We start from the raw sequence: 21,772 nt of genomic DNA on the forward strand, positions 1-21,772 counted from the left end.
ACACAACAGACTCAACATGCACAACCATCAGAACACAAACTGAACACTCACAACCTACGCATAAACATTACAAAAACGTAACACACCAACCGTCACGACGGTGAGCGAAAAAACCCCATCCAAACCAAACCGCAAATGAATCCGTTAACGCTCACACGGTGGTTTTGCCAACCCTTCGAGAAACTGCGAACGCAGAGGTCTCGAGAAACTGCGTACGCAGTGATTACCCTTTGCCCCGAAAATGAGAACGCGTTCGCAGGCCTGACAGGCAGACCCACATACCCACAGACAGACACGGTGATTGTATAACCCCTCCTAGGGGCTTTGTCCCCTCGGAGAGGTAAAAAGAGCGAGAGGTTGCAAATACGTTATCAAAAATGTATATTTTAGCCACTACAGCGCCGCCGAGTGTGGCGTTTGAGAACGTATGTATACGGGCGAGGGAGATAATCGTACCTGGCAGTCGTAGAAATCAGGAAGAAACTAGAACGATTTTTGAAATGGTAGATCACACGCTGATTTGAAATTGGTAGATTTGTCAGTAACGGCGTCTATTAACCATATCCTTAATTCCTAACGAAGGTAGACTTTTTAAAATACAAAATTAGCGAGAGGCCGCTATCGGCTGATTCCGCCAAGTTTAAGTTAAGTCAAAGTTACGGTTCTAATTAACGGTTATCCCGCCATTGTAAAAATCGTTCTAGTCATCTCCTGATTTCTATGCAGGCATTTGACCAAATATAATATTGTGAAATTAGCCTTTAGCAGATGGCTCGAGCTATGGTCTTTATATTGTAAAAGTGTAGCGAGTCTGGTCGCCTATGGTGTAGTTAATATATATAGTTATATATTTAATACTCGTAAAAATAACTAACAATGTTTATGAGAGTATCAGACAATTAATTTGTAGGGCACTGGTAATTTTTGGTAGGGCCAAGCACCCTAAAAATATTTTTCTTTGAAATTCATAGGGTGGGCCAATCGAATATCAGGGCGGGCCTGGGCCGCCTGCCCCCCCCCCCCCCCACCTGGTGACGGCCCTGGGCCTATCCAAAATATTGGGTTCAATTCTTGGAAATATTTATGCAACTGAAATTTAATGAATATTAAGATTTCATTAAGGTTCCTTTAATGTTAAGATTTTATCGCTTAAAGGTCTAATATAAAATCATCGACATAAGTTAGAAAGCGCTACTGCGTGTATTTTCGTTTCCATGTGCTAGAATTTGCTAATAAAGTCTGTCAAGAGAGCAATTTCCTATTGAGATAAAAACTTATTTACCTGATATATTGGGTTTTTCACGACTCAGTTTGGTAGTGTACCAAGTAACCAAGATAACAGATATTTAGAAAGCGGAAATTTACTTACTGTCAGGGAAAAGCATAAGCGGATGCGACACGTCAAAGCATCTGTTCTTTTTCTTCAAGGATTTCAATGCAGCTAAACAATTCGAGCCCTTCAATCCTAGCCACGCGGGATAATGCACGCTGATATTTCCTACACCTTAGCTGTTTGCTCTTCAAGTACCCAGCTGTGGGGATCAATAACCGTTGGTTTACTGATGTAAGGGTCATTTGTAAAGAGAACGAAGACGGAGAAACAACTTCCACACTCTGGAGTAAATTTAAATAAATTTTACAAATAAATAAACTTCCATAATTAAATGTTGACTAAATTAATTAATTTAATTTAATATTCCCGATAAATTTAATTAAAATTCTTACTGAACAATAAAAATATGAGATAATCGTATCTTAAAGGGAGTATGAACTTCTTATTTCTGTCACCATGTTTAATAGTATGAACTTTCATATTTATGGTGTATCAACGAATTTTTTATTTCTTTCACCAAGTTTAATAGTATGAACTTCCATATTTATGGTGTATCAACGAACTTCTCATTTCTGTCACCAGGTTGAATAGTATGAACTTCCATATTTATGGTGTATCAACGAATTTATCATTTCTGTCACCAGGTTGAATAGTATGAACTTCCATATTTATGGTGTATCAACAAATTTCTTATTTCTGTCACCAGGTTTAATATTAATAATCAGCTAGGCTAATACTCAAGGCACCACCTTAGGCCCAAGTCATCAAGCGACTTTTTAATGCCTTTAATTCAGGTGGCGAGCCAACAGGTCCCTACACTAACAATTACCGTTAACCTCAACAAATTTTTATGGAAGGGGAAACCGAAGAACGCGGATGATATGGAAGCTAGGGTTTAAAACAAGTCGTAGTACGATTATTTGTTTATTTAATTGAAACTATTTTAAGCCCAAATAAAATGCCAATTGGGAAAGTAATAATAACTTTGATTGAAATTATTCTGAAATCCTAGCCATTAAAATCCATTAGCGATACAAGCCTTTGTTAATTACCTTATTGCACAGCGGTTATCAAGTGATGTAGATGTATTTGGTTTTTACTTTTTTTGCAGAATCAATTGGATGAAGATAACTAACAGAGATAACGCATTCATTAATTTCGATAAGCGACGCTAGTTACCTATAAGCGTCAAAACATGTTCTATATTGTTTGATTCGGTTGAAGACTCAGAATAAGCCTAGTTTGAAAATGGAGAAAGAAAAGAAAAAGCAAATGGATTTGGTGGAAATTATCTACCGCAGCAACCTGAAAACCAAAGACGTGATTCAAACTCAAGGAATGCTAATCAGTGACTTGTTGGATAAAGTCGAAAGATTGGAAAAACTTCACGGTATTGCGGGATCATATTCGGTAAGAATTGATTATAAAAAGCTACAATCTAGCTTACAGTGCAGAATGTTCGTTTTATTTTCTGAGCTGTAAGGTAGAAGTTACCAGTGCCTACCCGGGGTAGGTCCGATGGGCCGAAGACCAACCGATCGAAGGGGGTCCATCGGATCGAAGCCCATCAACTCGAAGAAAAGCACAAACAAGTCGAAAGTTCAAATAAGTTTTTTAAACGTGTAAAGGGGAAAAGGTTTCAACGGATCGAAAAAGCGTAAATCGAAAAAAAATACTAAATACTAAATACTAGTGTTTAAGTTTAATGGTTTCAATGTCAGTAGAGAAAAAAATGACGCCTTTTGTGGGGTCAGGTCAGGTTAGGTCAGGTTAGATTAGGTCAGGTTAGAATAGGTCAGGTTATAATAGGTCAGGTTAGGTTAGGTTAGGTTAGTTTAGTTTACGTTAGGTCAGGTCAGGTTAGGTTAGGTTAGGTTAGGTGCCACCTTTTCCAAAATACCATTAAGTAAAATCCTAAACTATGGTAAGTGCATTTATTTAATCCTACAGTCTTTTTCGATCGGTTGAAAAGTTTTATAGTTAACTCATATAAAAGGAATTTTCAACTTTCGATCGGTTGGTGCTTTTTTTCCGGCAGCGAAAGGTTTGTTGGCTGGTGAAATCGTAAATTTGCGGGAAATTTAAACTCCACAACTTATGTTATTTTTATAATTTTTTATTCATTTCAATACGAACAGGCATTGTCGTAAGATATTCGTAGTTTAAAGCTTATTTCTTCGCGACCACTTGCGTTAGGCATAACGAGCTTCGATCCTGTCGTTGAAACGAAACCCGATTTCACAGGCAAACTCATATTTCGATTTTACGCCATCAGATGGCGACTTCGACGTCTTGTGAGACGTCGCTATTAACGCACAGCCTGTGTACGATTCTAACTTATAGGGAGCTAGTATATTATAAACTTATGACATTATGGATAACAACGAAGAGTAACAGTTCGAAAGACCCTCACCCCCTAAATTACTAAAAAATCCTCCTCCTGATCTACAATAGAGTAGTTTCAGTTCGTAGCTTTCGCTATGGCCGCCATTTTGTGCGGGATTTTTATCTATGGGAAAAAGCATAGGTGACGTCGTGTCACGTGATACTGAAATCACTGTATAGAACCATAAATCTTTACCGTAATATTATAAATGTATTACATTGCTAATAGCTGAAAATAATTGATAATATTGCCTCCAGAATGATGATATGTTTAGTAACATTTAGAGATCGGCGGAGCAGATAAATTCACTGGCAAAATTTCTATTCATCATAAAAATTGCGGTTAACCGTTTATCCATGGATAGAAACGATTTAATATGGGAAAAAGCCAAAAATAACTGATTATTCTTTGGATCATTTTTGTTTATGGATATTATCCCAATAAACGGTTAGTTTTTATTTAAAGCCGACCTCTAGTAACATTTGGTAACGCTTGTACGTACTTTGTGATTAAAGCATCAATAGTTGAATAAATTAGTTCTAAGATTACAGTATATTTTATTTTATTGTTTGAAAGATAGTTTAATTACTTTATTTAATTTAGTCCGAATGCAGCTCCGAGGAAAACAATGTCATTCAAAATAATACAGAAGCCGAAAGTAATGAACCCACTTTGAAGGATGATATGATGCCTCTTTCGTATTGCACGTGCGAAAATGTGGATGACTCGTACATTGAATTAATCGACGAGGACCAGAGACCACCACTACAGAATGTGGACGCAAGCATTCCGTTTGAAGAGGTTCCGAGAAGCCTTGGCGAACCACCTTTCAATGAAATGGCTGATTTTGACGTGATCAGTTTATATAATACGCACAGCGCGAGAAACCATGCCCAACCTATCGTTAAGACTGCAGAATCTGAGGTTGTGCAAACTGAAACCAATTTTACACCCTTGCCAAATGTTTACCTTGGCAACGATAAGGACAAAATTGGACAAAGACCGGTTGAGGATTTGCCGGAAATCGCACCTGAAAGTAACATAATGGAAGAAAATGAAAACATAAATATTTCGCAACCAGTTAATATAAAAGCAACACCAGATACTCCAATAGATATTCCATTACAAAGTAAGTCCAGGGATATCACAGATATTCCATTACAAATCAAGTCGATGGAAATCAGAGATATTGCATTACAAATCAAGTCGAGGGAAATCACCGATTTTCCATTACAAATCAAGTCGACGGAAATCACAGATATTCCATTACAAATCAAGTCGACGGAAATCACAGATATTCCATTACAAATCAAGTCGACGGAAATCACAGATATTCCATTACAAATCAAGTCGAGGGAAATCACAGATATTCCATTAAACTCCAATTCTAATTTAAATTCAGAAAAAGAGCTACCAATTACAAATGCCAATAAAAAGCCTTTGGTTGAATACGAGGCTGGTAATGAAATTTCTCCAGTCCCAGTTCAAAACGAATTGGAAATCCAAAATCCCCCCTCCCAAAATCAAACCGAAGGGTTTATCCAATTTACTCCATTCCCAGTTCAAAACGGAGGGGCAATCCAAAATCCCCCATTCCAAAAACACAACGATGGGGTTATCGAATGTCCTCCATTCCCTGTTCAAAACGGAGGGGCAATCCAAAATCCCCCATTCCAAAAACACAACGATGGGGTTATCCAATGTCCTCCATTCCCTGTTCAAAACGGAGGGGCAATCCAAAATCCCCCATTCCAAAAACACAACGATGGGGTTATCCAATTTCCTCCATTCCCTGTTCAAAACGGAGGGGCAATCCAAAATCCCCCATTCCAAAAACACATCGATGGGGTTATCCAATTTCCTCCATTCCCTGTTCAAAACGGAGGGGCAATCCAATTTCCTCCATTCCCTGTTCAAAACGAAGGGGCAACCCAATTTGCTCTATTCCCAGTCCGGAACGGAGGGGAAATCCCATTTCCTCCATTCCCATGTCAAAATACCTTTGTTAGCTCAGCTAAATGTAATTCCAATTTACACGAAGCAGGTTTCAGGCCATTCGAAAATTTCGCCAATGAATTTCAAATGAATTTGATTAAATCTTTAAAACCTTTGTTAGAAAAGAAATAAATAAATTTTGGTTTTCAGGATATGGTATTAGAAACAACGCAATTTCAAAGAAAATATATTTTATTTTAAAAATAATTCAATTGTTGTCCATTACGTTAAATCGTTGTATATTGGCACACTTAATAATATCACATATTGATGTATTGTTTCTCGTCTTAGTCATATATTTTTCAGAAATGTTTTTGAAATAAATTCTTGATATTGTTCATTAGTTTTGATTTGTTATTTCTCAAAGATGTAGAATAGTCAAATAATATTTATATTAGTTTTCGCTTAAAGATGTAGAATAGTCAAATATTTTTATATTAGTTTTCGCTTAAAGATGTAGAATATTCAAATAATTTTTCTATTAGTTTTCTCTTAAAGATGTAGAATAATCAAATATTTTTCTATTAGTTTTCTCTTAAAGATGTAGAATAGTCAAATATTTTTCTATTAATTTTCTCTTAAAGATGTAGAATAGTCAAATATTTTTCTATTATTTTTCTCTTAAAGATGTAGAATAGTCAAATATGTTTCTATTAGTTTTCTCTTAAAGATGTAGAGTAGTCAAATATTTTTGTATTATTTTTCTCTTAAAGATGTAGAATAGTCAATTATGTTTCTATTAGTTTTCTCTTAAAGATGTAGAATAGTCAAATTTGTTTCTATTAGTTTTCTCTTAAAGATATAGAATAGTCAAATATTTTTCTATTAGTTTTCTCTCGTGAGAAAAGCAGAGCTATAGGCCTTTAAAAATGATCAGATCAAGTCATTTTTAGATATGGTAAGAATGGTCATAATTTAAAATGTCAAGATTATGTTAAGTGTTTTGAGGGTATATAATGACTTCTTCTACACAGAAAAAACAATGTTTAAATTCTAGACGTTTTTCTAAACGGGAAAATGCAACGGAGTGATTAGCACTTTCACCTCGCAGTTAGAGGAGCCGGGTTCGATCCGAGCTTGTGGCACTGGGTGAAAAACTCGGAACAACTCCTTCTGCGTAGAGTTTGCAAGTTCTCTCCCCACTGGTTTAAGGGGTTTTCCCCCGAGATCTTCGGTTTCCCCTTCCACAAAAACTTGTTGAGGTTAACGGTAATAGTTAGTGTAGGGAGCTGTTGGCTCGAACGCGTGGCATGCAGGGCTTGTCACCACCCTCCTACGCATTGTAACCCGGCCACTTGAATTAATGGCTTCAAAAGTCGCATGATGACTTAGGCCTATGGTGGTTCCAAGGGTATTAGCCTAGCTGATTATTATTATTATTATTATTATTATTATTACATATACTATACCTACACGCGTTGAGTAGAAGAAACGTTAAGTCTTTTTGCGCGTCGAATTACAAAACGTTTTCGGTTAAAGCATGTTAAGTTCTAGAAATGATTGTTTTATGCGTGTTGAGGTCTTGTAGTGCTTAAAATGTAAACTCGTCTATTTGACGAAACGTTTAATTTTCAAACGCGTCGAGTTCTTGACACGTGTAATATTCAAACGCGTTGAGTTCTCCAATCATTTAAGTTTCAAACGCGTCGAAATCTGGAAGCGTTTAAGTTTCAAACGCGTCGAGTTGTCGCAACGTTTAAGTTTCAAATGCGTCGAGTTGTCGAATCGTTTAAGATTCAAATGCGTTGAGTTCTTGAAACGTGTAAGATTCAAACGCGTCGAGTTGTCGAATTGTTTAAGATTCAAACGCATCGAGTTCTTGAAACGTTTAAGATTCAAACGCGTTGAGTTTTTGAAAGGTTTAAGATTCAAACGCGGCAAGTTCCCGCAACATTAGAATTCCAAACGAATCGAGTTCTTGAGACATTTCGGATTATTCAAAGAAAAAAATGATTCTAAAGAAAATTTTTATTTGCAAAAAATATTTTATTGATTATCAAACATTTTATATCAATATGATGTTCTTCCACAAATTTTAAATATTTGGTGATTTTAACAAATGACGATTTTGGGGACCGATTATTAAGTACGTACTCTTGCTCTGCTCCGCAGCGCTCCCCAGTGGCCAAGGGGAAATATAATCGTGCAAAAACGGACACAACCGTCTCTTAAAAATAAAAAGGTCTCATATCGGCCTCGTTACAAAAATATGTTCTCAGCTCGGACTCGTAGTAGTACATTATATTGGACTCCGCTAAGGGTCACTGCAATTTTCTATATTTTAATGGACTCATCTCGAGCTCACAAATATACGCTATATTAAAATAGTTTCAGTTCAAGCACACAAAAATACGCTATAATATTAAGGTCTCATCTCGGGCTCAAATTAAATGACCACAACGTTTTGGTCTCTTCTCGGGTTCGTATCATTTTCATAAAAAGGCTGAGCTTAGCTTCAAATCGAGCTCGGGCTCTTGGTGTGAGACGAGCCCGTTCAGCTATGTTCTTTCCTAAAACTTCATTATCAAAATAAATCTGCACGAGCTAGTTACAACTACGTAGCAGAGCAGACGTCTATCCAAATAATATAAAGCTTTATTCTTCGGTCTATCGGATTGAAAATCCACGCCAGAAATAAGCCTTCCTCGTATTTGGGTCTTTCTCTTTCTAGTTTTGGATCATACAGCCAGCCCTAGTATTTTATCCATGGCTAAATGCGCGTGATTTTAAAAATTGGTTTAAATATTTCGATTAGAATTGAAAAAATTCAGAACTAAACACGCGTACTCCTTTACAATTTAAAATTTTCTCAGTTTACTGTTACAGTTTCAAGGCTCAAATTTAAGGGAAGGGTTTCTAAAATATATAAAAGCTGAGGAAAATTGATGGAAATTATTTTAGAAATATATTTCGCTTTTGAAAATTCCAAAAACAAAACTCTTTAAACCTAAAACATTTTCAATATCTGCCCCTTAATAGATCTCAATTACTCCCCCTTAAATCAACCTTTCAACTGCTTTGATAAAAGCATTTTTTATTTAATTTAAAGTGGGATGGACCGCGATTTCCACGCAGATGGCTTTCGAGATCACCCGACGTAACACCGCTGGACTTTTTCTTGTGGGGATGGATGGAGGATCTGGTATACGCCACGCCAGTAGATTCTGACCGTGATTTGGTGGCAAGGATACAAGCCGCTACCGAACAGATTCGGAACACACCGGGAGTATTTCAACATTTACGCGATTCCCGCCTTCAACGCTGTCGTCTTTGTGTAAGAGTTGAAGGAAGAAACTTCGAACATTTATTGTAACTTGTACAAAATGCACATTTTTCTAATTTGTTCTTCCATGTTTAATTAAACTCATTGCCCATTTCTTATTTACTCATTTGTTTTTGTTATTTATCTCAATTCCCACGCATTCGCAAATTCAACGTACCCATGAAATCTCATTTCCCTGTTGCTTGGTTTTGCCATTGTTGCAGCCTACTTCCAGGGGCTAGTAGGCCACACTTTAAAGCTCTCTGGCGCTCTTTTCACTCATCGTAGGAAAAGGGGGAAAGAACAGGCACACTTATCAACTCACCCACTACAGCTCCTTTAATTTTTTGAATAAGCTTTTGAAACACCCTATAAATACGGTATATGAAACACTACACTAGAGCAATGGTAAAATCCAGTTCGTGTCTACCCACGATTTACCCTTTACTACGCCGGCCCCTCAGTGACAGAGAGTAAAAACATTTATTTCCCCAAAATTATCACGGGTTTCTGGTTAGTTTTACTCCATTCTACTAGATAGTGCCACGATATTGGTGTACGGCCTCCCGAAATACTTAAATATCTCCCTGCGTTATATAGGATCTCTGATAATAGTCGCTTTAACTTGTTTATTTAATATTTATATTACTTTTCATCAGCGCTCATATTATATGTGCCTTAAATTAAATTTAAGCTAAGCAATAATTAAAATTACTAAAAGATTCGTGGAAAACTACAGACGTTAGTTAAGCTCTTTTTTAATTAAATTAAATTAAATTTTGAAAGCTTCCTTTCGAAATGACGATAGATTAAAATGCATTTATTTTTTATTTTGCAATATACAACATATATAAGTAATTTTAAATAAAACTTTAAAATTAATTAACGGCAATAAATACAGAAAATTTTGGCGCTTGTTTTTTAAGGAATATCCTTTTATTTTTGCGTTACCAACCAGAGTCCCAGCCTCCGGAAAGTTGGCCGATCTCGTTTCCCCCGCCGAACCCTTCGTGCATCATGGGTAGACTATGATGTCCACCATCGTGTCCAAGTCCGGCTAGATGAACTACTTTCACCACTTGTTTTTTATGACCGCTATGCCCACCTCCTCTGGTAATACATTAAGTTATGCAATTAAAATATCTTACATTTGGGAGTAATCTCATTAGCTAGAAATAGTAGAAAATAAGGGTAGAAATGGTATACCTTTCGGTTACTAAGACAGTAAGGGTAGAAATGGTATACCTTTCGGTTACTAAGACAGTAAGGGTAGAAATGGTATACCTTTCGGTTACTAAGACAGTAAGGGTAGAAATGGTATACCCTTCGGTTACTAAGACAGTAAGGGTAGAAATGGTATACCCTTCGGTTACTAAGACAGTAAGGTTAGAAATGGTATACCCTTCGGTTACTAAGACAGTAAGGGTAGAAATGGTATACCCTTCGGTTACTAAGACAGTAAGGGTAGAAATGGTATACCCTTCGGTTACTAAGACAGTAAGGGTAGAAATGGTATACCCTTCGGTTACTAAGACAGTAAGGGTAGAAATGGTATACCCTTCGGTAACTAAGACAGTAAAGGTAGAAATGGTATACCCTTCGGTAACTAAGACAGTAAAGGTAGAAATGGTATACCCTTCGGTTACTAAGACAGTAAGGGTAGAAATGGTATACCCTTCGGTTACTAAGACAGTAAGGGTAGAAATGGTATACCCTTCGGTTACTAAGACAGTAAGGGTAGAAATGGTATAACCTTCGGTTACTAAGACAGTAAGGGTAGAAATGGTATACCCTTCGGTTACTAAGACAGTAAGGGTAGAAATGGTATACCCTTCGGTTACTAAGACAGTAAGGGTAGAAATGGTATACCCTTCGGTTACTAAGGCAGTAAGGGTAGAAATGGTATACCCTTCGGTTACTAAGACAGTAAGGGTAGAAATGGTATACCCTTCGGTTACTAAGGCAGTAAGGGTAGAAATGGTATACCCTTCGGTTACTAAGACAGTAAGGGTAGAAATGGTATACCCTTGGGTTACTAAGACAGTAAGGGTAGAAATGGTATACCCTTCGGTTACTAAGACAGTAAGGGTAGAAATGGTATACCTTTCGGTTACTAAGACAGTAAGGGTAGAAATGGTATACCCTTCGGTTACTAAGACAGTAAGGGAAGAAATGGTATACCTTTCGGTTTGTAAGACAGTAAGGGTAGAAATGGTATACCTTTCGGTTACTAAGACAGTAAGGGTAGAAATGGTATACCCTTCGGTTACTAAGACAGTAAGGGTAGAAATGGTATACCTTTCGGTTACTAAGACAGTAAGGGTAGAAATGGTATACCCTTCGGTTACTAAGACAGTAAGGGTAGAAATGGTATACCTTTCGGTTACTAAGACAGTAAGGGTAGAAATGGTATACCCTTCGGTTACTAAGACAGTAAGGGTTGAAATGGTATACCTTTCGGTTACTAAGACAGTAAGGGTAGAAATGGTATACCCTTCGGTTACTAAGACAGTAAGGTTAGAAATGGTATACCTTTCGGTTACTAAGACAGTAAGGGTAGAAATGGTATACCTTTCGGTTACTAAGACAGTAAGGGTAGAAATGGTATACCCTTCGGTTACTAAGACAGTAAGGGTAGAAATGGTATACCTTTCGGTTACTAAGACAGTAAGGGTAGAAATGGTATACCCTTCGGTTACTAAGACAGTAAGGGTAGAAATGGTATACCTTTCGGTTACTAAGACAGTAAGGGTAGAAATGGTATACCTTTCGGTTACTAAGACAGTAAGGGTAGAAATGGTATACCCTTCGGTTACTAAGACAGTAAGGGTAGAAATGGTATACCCTTCGGTTACTAAGACAGTAAGGAAAGAAATGGTATACCCTTCGGTTACTAAGACAGTAAGGGTAGAAATGGTATACCCTTCGGTTACTAAGACAGTAAGTGTAGAAATGGTATACCCTTCGGTTACTAAGACAGTAAGGGTAGAAATGGTATACCCTTGGGTTACTAAGACAGTAAGGGTAGAAATGGTATACCCTTCGGTTACTAAGACAGTAAGGGTAGAAATGGTATACCTTTCGGTTACTAAGACAGTAAGGGTAGAAATGGTATACCTTTCGGTTACTAAGACAGTAAGGGTAGAAATGGTATACCTTTCGGTTACTAAGACAGTAAGGGTAGAAATGGTATACCTTTCGGTTACTAAGACAGTAAGGGTAGAAATGGTATACCTTTCGGTTACTAAGACAGTAAGGGTAGAAATGGTATACCTTTCGGTTACTAAGACTGTAAGGGTAGAAATGGTATACCTTTCGGTTACTAAGACAGTAAGGGTAGAAATGGTATACCTTTCGGTTACTAAGACAGTAAGGGTAGAAATGGTATACCTTTCGGTTACTAAGACAGTAAGGGTAGAAATGGTATACCTTTCGGTTACTAAGACAGTAAGGGTAGAAATGGTATACCTTTCGGTTACTAAGACAGTAAGGGTAGAAATGGTATACCTTTCGGTTACTAAGACAGTAAGGGTAGAAATGGTATACCTTTCGGTTACTAAGACAGTAAGGGTAGAAATGGTATACCCTTCGGTTACTAAGACAGTAAGGGTAGAAATGGTATACCTTTCGGTTACTAAGACAGTAAGGGTAGAAATGGTATACCCTTCGGTTACTAAGACAGTAAGGGTAGAAATGGTATACCCTTCGGTTACTAAGACAGTAAGGGTAGAAATGGTATACCCTTCGGTTACTAAGACAGTAAGGGTAGAAATGGTATACCCTTCGGTTACTAAGACAGTAAGGGTAGAAATGGTATACCCTTGGGTTACTAAGACAGTAAGGGTAGAAATGGTATACCCTTCGGTTACTAAGACAGTAAGGGTAGAAATGGTATACCTTTCGGTTACTAAGACAGTAAGGGTAGAAATGGTATACCCTTCGGTTACTAAGACAGTAAGGGTAGAAATGGTATACCTTTCGGTTAGTAAGACAGTAAGGGTAGAAATGGTATACCTTTCGGTTACTAAGACAGTAAGGGTAGAAATGGTATAACCTTCGGTTACTAAGACAGTAAGGGTAGAAATGGTATACCTTTCGGTTACTAAGACAGTAAGGGTAGAAATGGTATACCCTTCGGTTACTAAGACAGTAAGGGTAGAAATGGTATACCTTTCGGTTACTAAGACAGTAAGGGTAGAAATGGTATACCTTTCGGTTACTAAGACAGTAAGGGTAGAAATGGTATACCCTTCGGTTACTAAGACAGTAAGGGTAGAAATGGTATACCTTTCGGTTACTAAGACAGTAAGGGTAGAAATGGTATACCCTTCGGTTACTAAGACAGTAAGGGTAGAAATGGTATACCTTTCGGTTACTAAGACAGTAAGGGTAGAAATGGTATACCTTTCGGTTACTAAGACAGTAAGGGTAGAAATGGTATACCCTTCGGTTACTAAGACAGTAAGGGTAGAAATGGTATACCCTTCGGTTACTAAGACAGTAAGGGTAGAAATGGTATACCCTTCGGTTACTAAGACAGTAAGGGTAGAACAGGTATACCCTTCGGTTACTAAGACAGTAAGTGTAGAAATGGTATACCCTTCGGTTACTAAGACAGTAAGGGTAGAAATGGTATACCCTTGGGTTACTAAGACAGTAAGGGTAGAAATGGTATACCCTTCGGTTACTAAGACAGTAAGGGTAGAAATGGTATACCTTTCGGTTACTAAGACAGTAAGGGTAGAAATGGTATACCTTTCGGTTACTAAGACAGTAAGGGTAGAAATGGTATACCTTTCGGTTACTAAGACAGTAAGGGTAGAAATGGTATACCTTTCGGTTACTAAGACAGTAAGGGTAGAAATGGTATACCTTTCGGTTACTAAGACAGTAAGGGTAGAAATGGTATACCTTTCGGTTACTAAGACAGTAAGGGTAGAAATGGTATACCTTTCGGTTACTAAGACTGTAAGGGTAGAAATGGTATACCTTTCGGTTACTAAGACAGTAAGGGTAGAAATGGTATACCTTTCGGTTACTAAGACAGTAAGGGTAGAAATGGTATACCTTTCGGTTACTAAGACAGTAAGGGTAGAAATGGTATATCTTTCGGTTACTAAGACAGTAAGGGTAGAAATGGTATACCTTTCGGTTACTAAGACAGTAAGGGTAGAAATGGTATACCTTTCGGTTACTAAGACAGTAAGGGTAGAAATGGTATACCTTTCGGTTACTAAGACAGTAAGGGTAGAAATGGTATACCTTTCGGTTACTAAGACAGTAAGGGTAGAAATGGTATACCTTTCGGTTACTAAGACAGTAAGGGTAGAAATGGTATACCTTTCGGTTACTAAGACAGTAAGGGTAGAAATGGTATACCTTTCGGTTACTAAGACAGTAAGGGTAGAAATGGTATACCCTTCGGTTACTAAGACAGTAAGGGTAGAAATGGTATACCCTTCGGTTACTAAGACAGTAAGGGTAGAAATGGTATACCCTTCGGTTACTAAGACAGTAAGGGTAGAAATGGTATACCCTTCGGTTACTAAGACAGTAAGGGTAGAAATGGTATACCCTTCGGTTACTAAGACAGTAAGGGTAGAAATGGTATACCCTTCGGTTACTAAGACAGTAAGGGTAGAAATGGTATACCCTTCGGTAACTAAGACAGTAAAGGTAGAAATGGTATACCCTTCGGTTACTAAGACAGTAAGGGTAGAAATGGTATACCCTTCGGTTACTAAGACAGTAAGGGTAGAAATGGTATACCCTTCGGTTACTAAGACAGTAAGGGTAGAAATGGTATACCCTTCGGTTACTAAGACAGTAAGGGTAGAAATGGTATACCCTTCGGTTACTAAGACAGTAAGGGTAGAAATGGTATACCCTTCGGTTACTAAGGCAGTAAGGGTAGAAATGGTATACCCTTCGGTTACTAAGACAGTAAGGGTAGAAATGGTATACCCTTGGGTTACTAAGACAGTAAGGGTAGAAATGGTATACCCTTCGGTTACTAAGACAGTAAGGGTAGAAATGGTATACCTTTCGGTTACTAAGACAGTAAGGGTAGAAATGGTATACCCTTCGGTTACTAAGACAGTAAGGGTAGAAATGGTATACCTTTCGGTTTGTAAGACAGTAAGGGTAGAAATGGTATACCTTTCGGTTACTAAGACAGTAAGGGTAGAAATGGTATACCCTTCGGTTACTAAGACAGTAAGGGTAGAAATGGTATACCTTTCGGTTACTAAGACAGTAAGGGTAGAAATGGTATACCCTTCGGTTACTAAGACAGTAAGGGTAGAAATGGTATACCTTTCGGTTACTAAGACAGTAAGGGTAGAAATGGTATACCTTTCGGTTACTAAGACAGTAAGGGTAGAAATGGTATACCCTTCGGTTACTAAGACAGTAAGGGTAGAAATGGTATACCTTTCGGTTACTAAGCCAGTAAGGGTAGAAATGGTATACCCTTCGGTTACTAAGACAGTAAGGGTAGAAATGGTATACCTTTCGGTTACTAAGACAGTAAGGGTAGAAATGGTATACCTTTCGGTTACTAAGACAGTAAGGGTAGAAATGGTATACCTTTCGGTTACTAAGACAAAAAGGGTAGAAATGGTATACCTTTCGGTTACTAAGACAGTAAGGGTAGAAATGGTATACCCTTCGGTTACTAAGACAGTAAGGGTAGAAATGGTATACCCTTCGGTTACTAAGACAGTAAGGGTAGAAATGGTATACCTTTCGGTTACTAAGACAGTAAGGGTAGAAATGGTATACCTTTCGGTTACTAAGACAGTAAGGGTAGAAATGGGATACCTTTCGGTTACTAAGACAGTAAGGGTAGAAATGGTATACCTTTCGGTTACTAAGCCAGTAAGGGTAGAAATGGTATACCTTTTGGTTACTAAGACAGTAAGGGTAGAAATGGTATACCTTTCGGTTACTAAGACAGTAAGGGTAGAAATGGTATACCTTTCGGTTACTAAGACAAAAAGGGTAGAAATGGTATACCTTTCGGTTACTAAGACAGTAAGGGTAGAAATGGTATACCCTTCGGTTACTAAGACAGTAAGGGTAGAAATGGTATACCCTTCGGTTACTAAGACAGTAAGGGTAGAAATGGTATACCTTTCGGTTACTAAGACAGTAAGGGTAGAAATGGTATACCTTTCGGTTACTAAGACAGTAAGGGTAGAAATGGTATACCTTTCGGTTACTAAGACAGTAAGGGTAGAAATGGTATACCTTTCGGTTACTTAGACAGTAAGGGTAGAAATGGTATACCTTTCGGTTACTAAGACAGTAAGGGTAGAAATGGTAAACCTTTCGGTTACTAAGACAGTAAGGGTAGAAATGGTATACCTTTCGGTTACTAAGACAGTAAGGGTAGAAATGGTATACCTTTCGGTTACTAAGACAGTAAGGGTAGAAATGGTATACCTTCCGGTTACTAAGACAGTAAGGGTAGAAATGGTATACCTTTCGGTTACTAAGACAGTAAGGGTAGAAATGGTATACCTTTCGGTTACTAAGACAGTAAGGGTAGAAATGGTATACCTTTCGGTTACTAAGACAGTAAGGGTAGAAATGGTATACCTTTCGGTTACTAAGACAGTAAGGGTAGAAATGGTATACCTTTCGGTTACTAAGACAGTAAGGGTAGAAATGGTATACCTTTCGGTTACTAAGACAGTAAGGGTAGAAATGGTATACCTTTCGGTTACTAAGACAGTAAGGGTAGAAATGGTATACCTTTCGGTTACTAAGACAGTAAGGGTAGAAATGGTATACCTTTCGGTTACTAAGACAGTAAGGGTAGAAATGGTATACCTTTCGGTTACTAAGACAGTAAGGGTAGAAATGGTATACCTTTCGGTTACTTAGAGAGTAAGGGTAGAAACGGTATACCTTTCGGTTACTAAGACAGTAAGGGTAGAAATGGTATACCTTTCGGTTACTTAGAGAGTAAGGGTAGAAACGGTATACCTTTCGGTTACTAAGACAGTAAGGGTAGAAACGGTATGCCTTCGGTTATTTAGAGAGTAAGGGTAGAAACGGTATACCTTTCGGTTACTAAGACAGTAAGGGTAGAAACGGTATACCTTCGGTTACTAAGACAGTAAGGGTAGAAATGGTATACCTTTCGGTTACTAAGACAGTAAGGGTAGAAATGGTATACCTTTCGGTTACTAAGACAGTAAGGGTAGAAATGGTATACCTTTCGGTTACTAAGACAGTAAGGGTAGAAATGGTATACCTTTCGGTTACTAAGACAGTAAGGGTAGAAATGGTATACCTTTCGGTTACTAAGACAGTAAGGGTAGAAATGGTATACCTTTCGGTTACTAAGACAGTAAGGGTAGAAATGGTATACCTTTCGGTTACTAAGACAGTAAGGGTAGAAATGGTATACCTTTCGGTTACTAAGACAGTAAGGGTAGAAATGGTATACCTTTCGGTTACTAAGACAGTAAGGATAGAAATGGTATACCTTTCGGTTACTAAGACAGTAAGGGTAGAAATGGTATACCTTTCGGTTACTAAGACAGTAAGGGTAGAAATGGTATACCTTTCGGTTACTAAGACAGTAAGGGTAGAAATGGTATACCTTCCGGTTACTAAGACAGTAAGGGTAGAAATGGTATACCTTTCGGTTACTAAGACAGTAAGGGTAGAAATGGTATACCTTTCGGTTACTAAGACAGTAAGGGTAGAAATGGTATACCTTTCGGTTACTAAGACAGTAAGGGTAGAAATGGTATACCTTTCGGTTACTAAGACAGTAAGGGTAGAAATGGTATACCTTTCGGTTACTAAGACAGTAAGGGTAGAAATGGTATACCTTTCGGTTACTAAGACAGTAAGGGTAGAAATGGTATACCTTTCGGTTACTAAGACAGTAAGGGTAGAAATGGTATACCTTTCGGTTACTAAGACAGTAAGGGTAGAAATGGTATACCTTTCGGTTACTAAGACAGTAAGGGTAGAAATGGTATACCTTTCGGTTACTAAGACAGTAAGGGTAGAAATGGTATACCTTTCGGTTACTTAGAGAGTAAGGGTAGAAACGGTATACCTTTCGGTTACTAAGACAGTAAGGGTAGAAACGGTATGCCTTCGGTTATTTAGAGAGTAAGGGTAGAAACGGTATACCTTTCGGTTACTAAGACAGTAAGGGTAGAAACGGTATACCTTCGGTTACTAAGACAGTAAGGGTAGAAATGGTATACCTTTCGGTTACTAAGACAGTAAGGGTAGAAATGGTATACCTTTCGGTTACTAAGACAGTAAGGGTAGAAATGGTATACCTTTCGGTTACTAAGACAGTAAGGGTAGAAATGGTATACCTTTCGGTTACTAAGACAGTAAGGGTAGAAATGGTATACCTTTCGGTTACTAAGACAGTAAGGGTAGAAATGGTATACCTTTCGGTTACTAAGACAGTAAGGGTAGAAATGGTATACCTTTCGGTTACTAAGACAGTAAGGGTAGAAATGGTATACCTTTCGGTTACTAAGACAGTAAGGGTAGAAATGGTATACCTTTCGGTTACTAAGACAGTAAGGATAGAAATGGTATACCTTTCGGTTACTAAGACAGTAAGGGTAGAAATGGTATACCTTTCGGTTACTAAGACAGTAAGGGTAGAAATGGTATAACTTTCGGTTACTAAGACAGTAAGGGTAGAAATGGTATACCTTTCGGTTACTAAGACAGTAAGGGTAGAAATGGTATACCTTTCGGTTACTAAGACAGTAAGGGTAGAAATGGTACACCCTTCGGTTACTAAGACAGTAAGGGTAGAAATGGTATACCCTTCGGTTACTAAGACAGTAAGGGTAGAAATGGTATACCCTTCGGTTACTAAGACAGTAAGGGTAGAAATGGTATACCCTTCGGTTACTAAGACAGTAAGGGTAGAAATGGTATACCCTTCGGTTACTAAGACAGTAAGGGTAGAAATGGTATACCCTTCGGTTACTAAGACAGTAAGGGTAGAAATGGTATACCCTTCGGTTACTTAGACAGTAAGGGTAGAAATGGTATACCCTTCGGTAACTAAGACAGTAAAGGTAGAAATGGTATACCCTTCGGTTACTAAGACAGTAAGGGTAGAAATGGTATACCCTTCGGTTACTAAGACAGTAAGGGTAGAAATGGTATACCCTTCGGTAACTAAGACAGTAAAGGTAGAAATGGTATACCCTTCGGTTACTAAGACAGTAAGGGTAGAAATGGTATACCCTTCGGTTACTAAGACAGTAAGGGTAGAAATGGTATACCTTTCGGTTACTAAGACAGTAAGGGTAGAAATGGTATACCTTTCGGTTACTAAGACAGTAAGGATAGAAATGGTATACCTTTCGGTTACTAAGACAGTAAGGGTAGAAATGGTATACCTTTCGGTTACTAAGACAGTAAGGGTAGAAATGGTATACCTTTCGGTTACTAAGACAGTAAGGGTAGAAATGGTATACCTTTCGGTTACTAAGACAGTAAGGGTAGAAATGGTATACCTTTCGGTTACTAAGACAGTAAGGGTAGAAATGGTATAACTTTCGGTTACTAAGACAGTAAGGGTAGAAATGGTATACCTTTCGGTTACTAAGACAGTAAGGGTAGAAATGGTATACCTTTCGGTTACTAAGACAGTAAGGGTAGAAATGGTATACCCTTCGGTTACTAAGACAGTAAGGGTAGAAATGGTATACCCTTCGGTTACTAAGACAGTAAGGGTAGAAATGGTATACCCTTCGGTTACTAAGACAGTAAGGGTAGAAATGGTATACCCTTCGGTTACTAAGACAGTAAGGGTAGAAATGGTATACCCTTCGGTTACTAAGACAGTAAGGGTAGAAATGGTATACCCTTCGGTTACTAAGACAGTAAGGGTAGAAATGGTATACCCTTCGGTTACTTAGACAGTAAGGGTAGAAATGGTATACCCTTCGGTAACTAAGACAGTAAAGGTAGAAATGGTATACCCTTCGGTTACTAAGACAGTAAGGGTAGAAATGGTATACCTTTCGGTTACTAAGACAGTAAGGGTAGAAATGGTATACCCTTGGGTTACTAAGACAGTAAGGGTAGAAATGGTATACCCTTCGGTTACTAAGACAGTAAGGGTAGAAATGGTATACCTTTCGGTTACTAAGACAGTAAGGGTAGAAATGGTATACCTTTCGGTTACTAAGACAGTAAGGGTAGAAATGGTATACCTTTCGGTTACTAAGACAGTAAGGGTAGAAATGGTATACCTTTCGGTTACTAAGACAGTAAGGGTAGAAATGGTATACCCTTCGGTTACTAAGACAGTAAGGGTAGAAATGGTATACCCTTGGGTTACTAAGACAGTAAGGGTAGAAATGGTATACCCTTCGGTTACTAAGACAGTAAGGGTAGAAATGGTATACCTTTCGGTTACTATGACAGTAAGGGTAGAAATGGTATACCCTTCGGTTACTAAGACAGTAAGGGTAGAAATGGTATACCTTTCGGTTAGTAAGACAGTAAGGGTAGAAATGGTATACCTTTCGGTTAGTAAGACAGTAAGGGTAGAAATGGTATACCTTTCGGTTACTAAGACAGTAAGGGTAGAAATGGTATACCCTTCGGTTACTAAGACAGTAAGGGTAGAAATGGTATACCTTTCGGTTACTAAGACAGTAAGGGTAGAAATGGTATACCTTTCGGTTACTAAGACAGTAAGGGTAGAAATGGTATACCCTTCGGTTACTAAGACAGTAAGGGTAGAAATGGTATACCCTTGGGTTACTAAGACAGTAAGGGTAGAAATGGTATACCCTTCGGTTACTAAGACAGTAAGGGTAGAAATGGTATACCTTTCGGTTACTAAGACAGTAAGGGTAGAAATGGTATACCCTTCGGTTACTAAGACAGTAAGGGTAGAAATGGTATACCTTTCGGTTAGTAAGACAGTAAGGGTAGAAATGGTATACCTTTCGGTTACTAAGACAGTAAGGGTAGAAATGGTATACCCTTCGGTTACTAAGACAGTAAGGGTAGAAATGGTATACCTTTCGGTTACTAAGACAGTAAGGGTAGAAATGGTATACCTTTCGGTTACTAAGACAGTAAGGGTAGAAATGGTATACCCTTCGGTTACTAAGACAGTAAGGGTAGAAATGGTATACCTTTCGGTTACTAAGACAGTAAGGGTAGAAATGGTATACCCTTCGGTTACTAAGACAGTAAGGGTAGAAATGGTATACCCTTCGGTTACTAAGACAGTAAGGGTAGAAATGGTATACCCTTCGGTTACTAAGACAGTAAGTGTAGAAATGGTATACCCTTCGGTTACTAAGACAGTAAGGGTAGAAATGGTATACCCTTGGGTTACTAAGACAGTAAGGGTAGAAATGGTATACCCTTCGGTTACTAAGACAGTAAGGGTAGAAATGGTATACCTTTCGGTTACTAAGACAGTAAGGGTAGAAATGGTATACCTTTCGGTTACTAAGACAGTAAGGGTAGAAATGGTATACCTTTCGGTTACTAAGACAGTAAGGGTAGAAATGGTATACCTTTCGGTTACTAAGACAGTAAGGGTAGAAATGGTATACCTTTCGGTTTGTAAGACAGTAAGGGTAGAAATGGTATACCTTTCGGTTACTAAGACAGTAAGGGTAGAAATGGTATACCCTTCGGTTACTAAGACAGTAAGGGTAGAAATGGTATACCTTTCGGTTACTAAGACAGTAAGGGTAGAAATGGTATACCCTTCGGTTACTAAGACAGTAAGGGTAGAAATGGTATACCTTTCGGTTAC

General features: G+C 38.1%; 1 protein-coding gene across 3 annotated transcripts; it reads left to right on the forward strand.

Annotated features, from left to right (window-relative positions):
* Window positions 1-2,547: 2,547 nt before the first annotated feature.
* Window positions 2,548-6,057, forward strand: LOC149956072 (uncharacterized). 3 transcript variants are annotated; one of them, XM_090164607.1, is made up of 2 exons: window positions 2,548-2,743; window positions 4,323-6,057. In XM_090164607.1, exons 1-2 carry the CDS (start codon window positions 2,582-2,584, stop codon window positions 5,844-5,846), a joined length of 1,686 nt encoding a protein of 561 aa, XP_090020733.1. In that variant the 5' UTR covers window positions 2,548-2,581; the 3' UTR covers window positions 5,847-6,057. The 3 variants fall into 3 exon arrangements, with proteins under 3 accessions (XP_090020733.1, XP_090020734.1, XP_090020735.1); XM_090164608.1 differs by lacking the exon at window positions 2,548-2,743 and adding an exon at window positions 2,764-2,932; XM_090164609.1 differs by lacking the exon at window positions 2,548-2,743 and adding an exon at window positions 2,820-3,377.
* Window positions 6,058-21,772: the final 15,715 nt, after the last annotated feature.

Source organism: Leiobunum rupestre, chromosome 2, assembly GCF_980474605.1.
Source record: "Leiobunum rupestre chromosome 2, qqLeiRupe1.1.hap1, whole genome shotgun sequence".
Lineage (NCBI taxonomy): Eukaryota > Metazoa > Arthropoda > Arachnida > Opiliones > Sclerosomatidae > Leiobunum > Leiobunum rupestre.